The 12,834-nt window shown below is 38.2% G+C and overlaps 1 protein-coding gene across 3 annotated transcripts in view; it reads right to left on the reverse strand.

The window, feature by feature from the left end:
- LOC117403992 (death-associated protein kinase 1-like) overlaps window positions 1-12,834 on the reverse strand; it is a 59,797-nt gene that overhangs the window by 2,759 nt on the left and 44,204 nt on the right. For 2 of the 3 annotated variants that reach the window (XM_059006499.1, XM_059006507.1), the window contains 11 exons: window positions 12,185-12,283; window positions 10,594-10,791; window positions 9,540-9,737; window positions 8,921-9,019; window positions 7,912-7,989; window positions 6,523-6,742; window positions 5,832-6,017; window positions 5,071-5,268; window positions 3,603-3,741; window positions 2,799-2,919; window positions 1,712-1,900 (listed from right to left, as the gene is read on the reverse strand). In XM_059006499.1, the coding sequence (XP_058862482.1) occupies window positions 1,712-1,900; window positions 2,799-2,919; window positions 3,603-3,741; window positions 5,071-5,268; window positions 5,832-6,017; window positions 6,523-6,742; window positions 7,912-7,989; window positions 8,921-9,019; window positions 9,540-9,737; window positions 10,594-10,791; window positions 12,185-12,283 (1,725 nt within the window). Of the gene's footprint in view, window positions 1-1,711; window positions 1,901-2,798; window positions 2,920-3,602; window positions 3,742-5,070; window positions 5,269-5,831; window positions 6,018-6,522; window positions 6,743-7,911; window positions 7,990-8,920; window positions 9,020-9,539; window positions 9,738-10,593; window positions 10,792-10,813; window positions 11,735-12,184; window positions 12,284-12,834 lie in introns of those variants that run through there. The other variant, XM_059006509.1, reaches the window with a different exon arrangement.

Consider the following 12,834-nt stretch of genomic DNA (forward strand, 5'->3'; position numbering starts at 1 on the left):
TTATCCCATTTAGGATCAATGTCACTCAGAAAATGAAATTATGAGCTAATTACTCTATGTTTTTTTTTTTTTTTGTTCTGATGCAATTTCATATATTTTTTTATTCTGACCCACTTAAATGAAGTAATACTGACACCTGGTGGACAAACAGCAAAGCTAAAAATGTGAACAGCTGTGAAGTACATTTGAATAGCTTGCAAACACTCAAACAATAGCAGTGTCTGATAAAGTGAGCTCCTTATCACAGCAGTTTAATATCCTAGACGCATTCCTCCAAAACATGACAAAGATTACCCATGACTAAGGCAGCCACCTTTACATTTTTTTTGTAAACATGCAAACAACCTGCTGTAAAGTGAACAGCACTGGTCACACACCAGCTGTCGGTTAAGTTTCATTTCTGTCAAATATTGAGCAAACCTACAGCTAACGTACACAAGTAAACTAAGAATAAAAGATACGCAGGCAATAAAACTGCTTTAGATATACAAAAAAAAGGCTGGCTTTTTAGTTCTTATTAATTATTAGTGATCGTATCAGAGGTTATATCATCATTTGAAACAACTCAATTGAATTTCACCTGCCTTTCCTATACTGTCTCCTGCTCCACATAGAGAGGACAATGCATCATGATAAACAAGCAAGGCAATTTATAAGCAAGCCAGCCTCTGCAGATTCATTTGGCAGGAAGTTTAGTCTGGTCAGGTTCACGGTGGACTGTAGTTTCTTAACAAGCAATTGTATGCTAGAGCAGGTAAACAAACAAACAAACAAACACACACACACACCTACAGCCAGTCTTTGGGGGAAAAAAAGCCTGGTTGTTTGGTAATGAAGCGAAATGCCATTCAGTCAGTATGCGATTGCAGCATAATACAAAAATACATTGGGGTTAAAATGATTCAGACTGGTCTGCTTAATGTTAGTTTATGTATTTTCTAAATGTTTATTACAATAGTCCATCGTGTATCAGACTGCTGTGGGACCAGAGTAAGGGCGGATATGTAAAAAGTCAGATAAATGAATCCTGTTTTAAATACCATTATACACAAGCTGTATAAATTGCTATATTTCACACAATTATTGTTTTGAGATTCAGCTTTAATTAGGGAGCTCCCCTAAATCCCTTGTCTAGAAAGATACGGGGAATTAATGCTTGTGACAGAGTAGCCATCTGCCATGTGGGTGCGTGCATTCGCTGCTGAGTGACAGGCAGGAGATCGAGACGGAGGTTGAAGTTGATATGCCCCCCCCGCAGGCGAACAGGATTTATTTACATAGCAACACACTGAACAGCTCCTGTGACACTACCAGCAATGGTAGCGCAAGGAGTACATACAACACAGTGTATAAAAACTTCGGTGGGATCTAAAATCTCTGAACTAATCTTCTCTTTTCAATCATAAATGAACTCTGGCTACTCGCCTGACTGTCGGCAGTTTCGACTTGCTTACTCACGCTTCGGTATCCAACCCTGGTTCTGGTTCTCTCGCTCTCACTCACACACACACACTGTGCTGAAGAGTGGATCGATGGTTAGGGCGGATATCTGACGGGTGGATACATGACGGATTTCTGGACTAGTAAACTAAGACTTTTACATGATTATAGGTGGCAGCCTTATTCATGACGAGCATACGTAACATACCCTTAAATGAACAATCAAACATTGTGCTTTACACATAACGTTGAATGGGAAAACATGCATTACCTCTCCCATGCTGTGCAACTGGAAGGCTATCTCCCGTAGGTCATCTTCACTGATTAAAGGATTAATTTGTTCTTGAACATCAAAAACAAACTGCTGCCAGGACATCAGCTGGTTTGGACCATTCACTTTCCTCCAGGAAGGGAGCGTTGAAATGATTTTCTCACAAAGTAGTGTCATTGGGGGACAAGCCTGAAAAATAAAAACATTGTTAAACGTGAACGTAAATATGAATGCATTACTTTAATCATTGGTATTGTGTAAGCAGCTAGTCCCTCAATGCAGTGGTAGCATTGAGTGCGGTGTCCATCAAAACAGTCTCCCAGCTCCCAGGTGAAACCCTCCCCCCCATGGGAAAGAACTTCCCTGGGCTTAACCAGGTCATGACGAATTGTGACAAGCAGCAAGCGTGATAAAGTGACACAATCTCAGAACCCTTCAACACCAGACAAGACACACTTGTTTCCACTCAAACAATGCAGCAGGAGACACACATCTAATGTAAGCACATGAAAAAATGCAAGTTTGAAATATAGCCAAATTGACAGGTTCCTCCATATCGCCCCACATTGTAATACTATCAAATAGACAGCCTCTGTGTATCCCACATTATGACACCAAGAATAACATGTTCAAGAATGTCCTCAGCATGTTTTTATCAAAACCAAGTTGAACAAAATGGTCACCTGCTCTTACCAGCCTGAACAGATAATCTTTTTTCAAGTGAATGAGAGATGACACCTCGAGTAATCTTAAATAGATACAAAGGATCAGTCCCTTTTGTGAACAGTTCATTCACTTTTCACTGTATTTATTTTTTCAACTTTTAAATGTGCTTTGACTTTCCATTTTAACAAGACAGTATTGTTTACCGAGTACAACCACAAGATTCTTAAAATACTCCCAGTGGGCATGACTTGAAAGTTCAGCTCTAAGGAATGCGCTGATAGACAATGTAAAAGATATATAGGGACATGTTGTTGACTTCTCAAGTTTAAAAGGTTACACTAAGACAAGATGACATTTTTATTAACTTAAGCACTACTGCATGTCGGGTATAAAGGCCTTGAATTGCATTTGGAGCACTTACTGAAATAAGAAGATTTCTAAGTTCCTGTAGGTGGTTTCTGAGTAGCTTAATGTCTTTAGACCCCGAGGCTCCTGCATCCAGAACAAATAGTCTGTCAGATATCAGCAGATCATTCCCGAACCTGAAAAACAAATCCAGAACATGCAGTTAATATAAACCAAGTGTCAAAAAATCATAACTGAACTCCTACATCATAATAAATAAGCCTTACATAATTTACATTAAAATTTAGAAATATTTTCTTTTTTGGGAAAAAAAAAGCTGTTTCACCCCCTACCTACCAAGACCTCGTCACCTAATCCTCTTGGACACATATCTTCTATGAGATCAAAGAATGAACGTGACTTACTAACCCCAGTGATATACTTCAATACCATAATAATCAACTGTACATACTAAACCCTTTCTAAATAATTTAAATTTTTGAGTTTTGAACTAAGAATTTTATTGTTGCCCTGTGGAAGTGCAGAAGCCCTGCTGTTGTAAACAGTGTGTGTGTGTGGGAATGCAAGGTTGGCAGGGATGGGGTTAAATCTGTCCCTGCCAGCAATCACAGGTCTCTTTCCTGCCGGTAACAGCTTGGGCCGTGACGCTACCTTGTCACATGCCTGTTAACAGTATTTGTCAGGTAATTGTTTTTTGTGCCTGAGAATAAATATAAACATATGGCAAAATAAGATAAAGTGGAATATTAGCATCCTAATAGGACAACTATCAGTGTGAAGCATATTTACCAATGAGTTTTGAATGATACACTTTCCTATTGAGGATATTCCCAGGAATAAAGCAGAAACAGCAACTTACCTGCTTCTGACCTCCTTCAGTAATGAAATGTCCTTATCATACCCAAACTCCCCTCCAAACGCACGAGGCAAATTCACAATATCAGCATGTGTGGCCACAAGCACAACTCTCAATGGATTTTTGATCTTCCCACCAAATGCTAAAAAACAGAATGTTCAAAATGAGTAGGAAAATCTTTATATATTTAGTTCAAATAAATTGCTGCATAATTGATGTTGATTTAACATTACTGAAACCCCTGTGGATTTAATAACGTCCACACTACTGTATTCACTGTGATACTGTCTCCAGTGTAATCTGTTTTGATGTATTTCTAGAGACGCATGTTCTTGGTCATTATTGATCCCGGGGGAGCACTAGCAAAGTCATTCCACTTCCCACCACAAGGTTTCGTAAACATTTTTATTTTAGTTCTCAATATCATATTGAGTAAGCTTGTGTGTAAATAAAAATCCCTCTTGTCACCTCATTTGCTAAAACAATGAGAACAGTAAGCATGCTTCAATAACTTCCACAATGAAGTTACCAACGCACACACACACACAAAGCAACTATATACAGTACACAGGCTGCAGTAACAGCTAGAAGATGGGAGTGTTATAAAGCTAGTTAATGGTATAAATGGTTTCATAGTAGAAAATACAATATTCATAAACACATGTCACAAGCTATCAATTGATAAAGATTTGAATCTAACAGCTCACAACAGTATGAATGCTTTCTACAGTACTTACACAAACAGTGAACCAGCATCTAAATGAGGGGTGCACAACTCGGTCCTGGAGGGCTGGTGTCCCTGCAGGTTTTTATTCCAGCTGCACCCTAAAGTACTTTATTGGACCTTATTAGAAGCTTAATTGGTCCAACTAACTAATTTAGGGTATGGTTAGAGCAAAAACCAGGAAGGACACCTGAGTTGACCTGATGGATTTATGGCAGGGCAGTAACATTTATTGTGTGGAACAAAGACATTATGAGAAACAACTACTAGAAGAAACCACAAGGGGTGCAACTCATACATCACATGACATGGACAGGCCTGAAATAGGCCCTTTGACATGAACTAAGGTATACCCCTGTACGTACCTGTGCAAACCCTTCCTATATTGAAACATATTCCTTTCCAGACTCCGGCCAGGAGTAACTTTTACACTAAATTTTGCAGAACTGCTTTTCCATCATTTTAGATCAGGTCAGTTGACCCACAGGGGGCTTCTGGTCTAAGAGGCTTCGGTCTGCTCAGTGTTTTCTACTTGTTCTATTTTCCATGCCTAATGTATTCATCTTAATAGTGTAAGACAGCAGCCTTTCAGTAGTTGTAGGTGTTCACGTTTCATTTTAAAGAGCATTCAAAGCTTCTTTTAAAGTACATTTTGGCAAAGTTTAGGCTTTAAGGTTAAAGAAGATGGGGTCGATATGAACACAAAACAACAAAACAAAGTTGCAGTAATCTTAAATTCAGACAGACCTGTAAGTTCCTCTGGTGGGATCAAGGATTTAAGGAAGTTAAGCCAGAAAGTCACTTGATTGAGCTGAGTTTCATAGGGTTCCTCCAAGCTGAAAACTACAACGTGGACTGCAGTGGGATCATTTGCAGCAAAGTAGTCATAAGAGCAGTAATAGACAGGATTGCCAGCAAACTCCCACACACTAAAATCACCTACTCCTGAAACACAAAAACACGCCTTAGAAATGCACACAATCAGTATTATTATTATTTTACAGAGACATGAAGATTAGCAATCCTCTTGATTTGTCATGGATCGACTGCACCAAAAATACATAAAAAATAAAAAGCATAGAAGCTGATACTATTCATATCATGTTTATGCAAAACGAATTTACAAAAGTAACATTATTTATGCATTTTATTATTTATCATCTATGTAATTAATTAACTTGCACAAAATATACAGTGCATCTCCTACTGCAACCCAGCGATCTCTAGAATGAAAATCAGTATGGAGTGAAAAATGAAAATAGCTGGCTACATCTGGTATTAAACAAATAGCCATGGCACCAATATGCTGCTTCTTATAAAGGACATGTCTCATTAAATCAAGAAGTCATCAGAAGTTTGTATGGTCAAAAAACTGGGGGTCTTGTGTAGGGCAGTTTCTGTACCCTACCCGCGTGGACTACAATACCACTGTAACCTGGTGTTACATAATAAAAGGACACGTTAGAATTTTAACTCATAGATGTAAAAAAAATAAAGGAACTTCATACCATTTATGTTGCCATTTTGTACATCAATGGCTTTGGTCGACTGGTCGTCAGAAGTGGAGTGGGAATTATTTGAAGGTGAGAAAACCTCCAGGACTCCTTTCGTTAAGCTGGGTTCAAACATCATACTGCGACTCCTGACGCTGACATTTTCACAGCCGGGATAGAGGTTCATAATACTCACTGAAACTAAAACAAAAAGAAAGCATGAATAGCGAACTAAAGTGTTTTCACACTAAAGCTTCATTGTAAGCATTGTGCCCTTTTGCTAGTTTGACCTTATCATGGAAGACATTTCCAATGGTATCACCAGGTGGCACTATAATGCTTTTAAACTAGGAACTACAGAAGGTTCATTTATTATTATTATTATTATTATTATTTATTTCTTAGCAGACGCCCTTATCCAGGGCGACTTACAATCGCAAGCAAATACAAATACATTCAAGTTAATTAAGACCAGGTCTCAATTTAAACACCAGGGGGTGCTGTTTATTTAAAATCTATATTCACAGTACTCTCCTAAAGCGTGTTTAAGATACTGTATAGTAATTGACTTAGTGACATTTTGTGCAGTTTTAGATCTTATCAGGCAGTGCTTTGTTAATCTTATTATGTTAATGTTCTTGCTAAGTATTTACAGAGAAAGGTTTCGCTGAAGTATTGGCAAGAGCCTCTTAACTACATGAGATACCTGAGGGTTTTGACGAGGGAGACGGTGGAAATCTGGAGGAATTGGTAGAGGACAGCCTGGGCCGTCGTCTCCTGAAGAAACTCCTTAGAAGACCACACTTAAGGGACTCGAGTAGTGTCGTTTTTCCTGAACCAGAGTTCCCAAATAGTTTCAGCTTTATCCTTGGTTGTGGGTTCTGAGTATGGCGGAGCTGCTGAATGTAAATTCCTTTGTGTGCATCCTAAGAAGACAAAGATAATAAAACCGTGTTGCTATGGTCAGGTCATAACTGACAATATCCTTTTTATTTTTTCACTACTATTCCGTATAGATCATCGTTGCTGGCCCAACAAAGAGAGTTTCACTTTAGAAGAATAACAAAGCATGCAAAATTTTCAGAATGTCATTTGAGGTCTATCGATGTCAAACATAAAACAATTCATGCTACCAGTATACCTACATACAATGCTGTATTCAAACTATTTGGTGGAAGACTTGCAGCTGTTTTTATCTGCAGTTCTAAAGTAATGATTATGTTCAGAACATATTGGCCTATTATCTTCCTGATTGCGGCTTCCAAGATAATTGACATAGTTTATTTATTTTGCTACAACAGTTGAATTGTCCGTGGCCTCCTCTGGTATGACATTTATGTCAAAAGGAAGCGAGAGTGTGTGTAAAAGTGGATTCTGAGAGAAATCCCTTTGTCCTATTGTGTTAGAAGGAAGCAATAAAAAGTCAAAAGAAATAAAAACAAAGACTAACAGTTGAAGCAGAGCAGAAAACAGATTTTGAAGCCAGTTTCTCTTTCATGCCACTTAGGCCAGAGATACAGAAGCAATTTCTAAAGCAAATTTTTCTCTGCAACTCAAATTGACAATAAAAATTGACTGTGTGTCACTATCTGTGAACTCGACTGGCAATCGAGTTGCTAGACTAGACCATCGCTCTATTTCCAGCAATTCAGTTGACAATTTTTCTATCTGCCTGTGGGTGTCCATCCAATGATATTGCATTTTCTAATCACCTGATTTCACTCTCAATTTTGCCAAATTGGAATTACAGCTACAGACAAATGGACGCATGAGGAAATTTTGCAATTGATAGATTTTTTCATGACAGAAAATGTTTATGTGATGCTAGATGCGCAGAATACAAACGACTGCAATAAAAAAAGAAGACTAAGGAATTAGCAAATATTTTTGGGAAATCACCAAAGGACTCGCTCGAGTCAACAAATCTTCAAATGTCGACAGGGACATGCGTTAACAAAAAAATAAATAAAAAATCCTCCATACGCAGTTCCTGCATCAAAGAATGTATGCTGCAATTCAGATGTTGGAGCAGTAGATTTTCATGTGCTACTAGTTCATCCATTTTGTCAATTTACACACAGATAAATAAAATTACCTTTTTAAGCTTCCCAAGCAAGCTGGATATATGCTCATGATGTTCACTTCTTGCAAGGTCTTCTGCAGTCTTTCCATCCTGTTTGATAAGAAAAAAAATCTCACAATGTGTTCTCTGATGCTGGTGCGCTACTGTACTAGAAGGCTTAGCTACTATATTAGCATAACTTCTGATGGTAAAAAATAGAAAGCTTTTTATATCTGCTGTTATCGCCTGAGGAAACACCTGCTGAAAGTGCAGGGCATGCAAAAATGCAGGTTATTAAATATTACAATTTCTTTTTTTATTGTATCTACAGTAAAAATCTGTCCACGAGGTTTGTAAAATGAATTAAAAATAGGTGGGGGAAAAACAGCACCCTACATCAGACTCTGTTCGACATGTAATCGGGACTTTCTGTACACTGTAGGAGTATGAATTTTGTGTCTGATACAGAGTGACTCATAGTGGGTACACTGGATTGGTACAGCACTGTGCGAACCGAATGATTCCTATTTGATTAAGAAACACCACATACCAGGAACAAGTCCCAAATGCTATAAAGTGTAAAGAAAGTAACATGTGGCAGTTTATGCATCATTTCAGCTACATTTTGATTGATGTCCAAAAGCGACCTTACAATGTGAAACATGTATACAGTGTTTTTTTTGTTTATTGCACTCATCTGTAGCAGACAGTGGACTTGGGCAAATCAATGAAAGGCTGTTGGTTTATTGCTCTAAGGATGCACATTAATGTTGAAATACTGTAGTAAAGAGGCCCATTGCCGACACCAGTCTTTTTAATGGTATAGATGTACTATAATAGAACTTGGGCTGTCTAAAGAGCTTGCAGAAGGATGCTGAAACAGCTTTAATATATAGAAATATACTGTCCTATGAACAAGATCCACGACGTCATTTTAAACTCTGCCCACCCTAATTTAAGAAAGGAGCACAGCAAGCATGTTTAAATGTTATCTATTAATGTATCTATTGAGAAAGCAGCAGCTGACATATGTGGTACTTACTGCAGTTACGGCATCTACGTTGGCACCAGCAAGACAAAGATAGCGGACAACTTCAAGGCCTCCGTTGTTAGCTGCCAAGTGTAGTGGCGTTCTTCCATACTGCAAGATTGAACCACGAATACAGATTTCTGAAATGTCCTATTTGTGATATGCCTTTACTTTCTGACATGTTGGGGGGGGGGGGGGGGGTGGAGCATATTTCCTTAACCATACAGAAGCTTATTATTCTTATTATGATATTCTTTGTTAAAGAAAGTCTCTGATAATTACATCTGAGTATTTAATAAGGAACACGGTTTAAAAAATGACAGCGGAACTGTGATCTTGTTTTTCAACCACAAAAAGTGCAGCTTTTTCTACCACTGCCCTGGTGCCAGTGTTATCAGTCAGATATCGACCTAATGATAATACAGCAAGCTCTACACTTCAGATATATTCCAAAATGTATAAATGCTGCTGTCAGTGTCATGCAAGAAAACAAATACTCTACACTTGTGGGCACTTGATATAATTAATGAAGGAGAACAATACTACATGTAAAATGGCTTTCTAAGCTTTTATAAAAAAAAAATAATCATAATACGGGTTTAAAAACACCAATTCCGTGCATTTCACTCACTTTATTTGGGATATCCAGATTACATTTTGCATCACAGAGACACAAGACAATGGGAACATTGCCATCTTTGCAGGCAATATGCAGGGGTGTGTTGCCATGTCGATCCTGTACATCCACATAACAGCCGTGACTGATCAGGCACTTCACCACTTCTATCTGACATCTTCTGACAGCAAGGTGGAGGGCAATATGCCCATCCTAAAAAAAAAAAAACATCAACAATATCTACAGTCACTTAAAAAGTATGTTACATTCCCACCACAGGCAGTAACCGCTTCATGGACAAGAGTCTCCTTAGCGATTGATGCAGCTCTTTAAAACACATTAAAAACTCTAATAAAAAGTTACCTGACCTTTCGATAGCCGTCCAGATATCCTTAATAATTAAATTGAACTAATAAAACCTCTAAATCAAGTCCTAAAACACTGTATACCACACCCCCCTAGGTAACTATTATAAAAAAAAATAAACACACACACACAACATTAAATTTAAATGCATGTTTTATATAGAGTACATTCCACAGTACCAGTAAACCACATGCTGGCAGCCAAAGCTGGTTTAGAACTTGGGTTATTGTTGCATGGATAGGATAATTCTACTCCTCCAAGGAAAAGTATAATTGCCCATGAAGAGGTTACTGTCTGGAATCAGTTTTATGCCACAAATAATGATGAATAAATAAATAACTTCCCAAGACATAAAACAAACAGAACACAAGACCCCAGGCAGTACCCTATTGCTACCACAAGATTCAGTTTTCTTAAAATACATTTTTGTATTATGTATTTTGTTTATTTCACTGTGGTATTTCTGGAAGACAGCTTTAAGAATGTATTTTTCAAAACGTACAACCTGGCAGTAACCAGGCAGTTTGACTGCGACGACAAAAACATTACAGCAGCCTAGAAGAGAATTGTACACATGTGGCAGAATACTGGGTTATTACAGATTTACACACCGTCAATACATTTCTAACCAAAACACGTTCTAACATATTATCGTTTAAAATGATCAACACTCTTTCAGAATGACCATTACTAAATGAACAACCTTGTCTGTTGAATCAAGGTCAGCACCGTGTTCCACCAGGCATTCCACAATATCCCGGTATCCTCTGGCCGATGCTGTAAGGAGTGCGGTCTCCCCTTCTTTATTTTTAAAGTTCACTTCACACCCAGCTTCACAGAGAGCTTTGGCAACAGAGTAATACCCGTGCCAAGCAGCACAGTGCAAAGGGGTTTCTTGCTCCTGCCAGAAAAGTAGCAAGAAAAGTAGTTCATAGTTAACATTACTTAAAAAAATATTAGAACAACCAAATCATTAATCCTAACAATTCTAGAGTTCTGACAGCGGTTTCCTGAAGCGAGTGCCACAGCACTTTTTCTGCATGGCTGCATCTCTTTTCTCCCAACAGGTTACTGAATCACACACTACTTTAAAATTCATTCTTGTTACCTTCTTTTGCATTAAATAGCAAATTATTATAATTTTTTTCTAACATGGTCCTTTTATGGTGTGGGAACAATAGGATTGCAACTGCTTAGATATATATGAATGAACAACTGGAAGGTATCATTATTGTAGTAAAAACGAGCTGCAGGTGAGTATCAATAGAGCTAATTCACCATTCCAGTTGAAACAAAAAAAACAGCTGCATTGATTTTTGTAAATTGCTGTTCTCCACAAAGCGGTCAGCTTTTCTAAGCCTCTGTGGAGAGCAGCACTCGGCACAAAAATAAAGCAGCAGCTTCTTCAATTGTTTCACTGGTAAAGGCAAACTAGACCAATCAACACGACTGACCTTCATCTGGGTGGGGAACTCAATCCAAAACAATCAAATAGGTCTATGCATCTCTACCAGAAACAGAACACGCTTTTAAAATGTCAATCCTACTCTTGGTAAGGTTTAAAGAATATTTAATACACAGAAAAGTAACTGGGTTCTCCCAAACTTCATGTCAGAAACGCTTTGTGCTCCAAGTTTTCTTTGAATCCAATTTCAAAATGCTGTTGCCAACTTGCATTGTATTCCAATGTACACTGACGTGCAGCCATACCAGCTTGGATTTCAGTCTCATCAGATTTTAGAAACAGGTTTTGGCCTTGTCAGTTTCTGGAAGAGAGACCTCCAAGGAAGATTGGGTGCTGCAGGAAGCGTTGCTGTTTGCTTTCGTAAATGAGGGAATATCCCCTGTGGGGCAAATGAAACAATGTCCAAGAATACTGCTAGAGGCACTTAGAGACTTTTAGAGGTGCTTTTTAAGGACATATTATACATCTGGATGGTTCATATAAAGGGGCTGAAAAAGAATGTAATTAAAAGAACCATGTACTATAACACTGTGAACCAGCTGTGCCTCCTCAATGACACACGCTGCGTAGGGCAGTTCATTGATTATTTACACAGTTGCATGCTACAAACCGCAAGTGCTTTCCAATCTATTGTCTGCCCCTTGCTATGATAGGAATTCATTTGAGCAACATTGGACAGTAAGCTGTCTGTTTTTAAAACCAAACGTAACCACAAAACAACAGCTTGCATGATCTTCTCCAAGCAATCATGACTACCCTGTTTTAGAGAAAAGGTTCCTTTGTCAGCTAGCGTCCTTCAAGCTGTGGCTCCCTGTTTCACTGCACTTACCCGGTCTCGAAGGTTAGGATTGGCTTGAATACTGCAGAGATACTGAACCACGTCCAGGTTTCCATATCGGGCAGCTACATGAAGAGCAGTTTCTCCAGACTGTGCTCACAGAACAAACAACATGTCAGCCATTCATGTATCATCATTGTTTTGTAGCTAGTGATTTAATGAATGTATTTCTGATAATACACAGTATTGCCACAACAACAGCGCAGAGCCATCATTCTCGAACCTTCAATATAAACTGCCTGTACTCATCAAATTTGTTGGGGAAATAATTTTACAGCCCATTGAATTATAGTACTGGAAGGTGTAATAGCCACACATATATAATAAGACGACTACCTAAATTACACACATATTCCACCACTTGGGAACTTGTCTCATTAAATAGATGAAAGTTTGGAAGGTACATCCATTCTCTAAGAAGCATAGCTTGGGTTTTAACAGCATTTAACTGCAATATTTAATAGAAGTATACCAAGATCCAAGATGATTACAAATTGGTATGTCAGATCTCTGCAATACCATATTTGTTATTATGCTTTGTGACTTCTGTAAGTAACCATGGAAATGGTCTTACAAAAACGTAATTCCACATCATACAGAAATTAGATTTGTGAGTCAGATTACATTATGAAATGCACGGC

This window comes from Acipenser ruthenus, chromosome 1 (genome assembly GCF_902713425.1).
Source record: "Acipenser ruthenus chromosome 1, fAciRut3.2 maternal haplotype, whole genome shotgun sequence".
NCBI classification, from domain to species: domain Eukaryota; kingdom Metazoa; phylum Chordata; class Actinopteri; order Acipenseriformes; family Acipenseridae; genus Acipenser; species Acipenser ruthenus.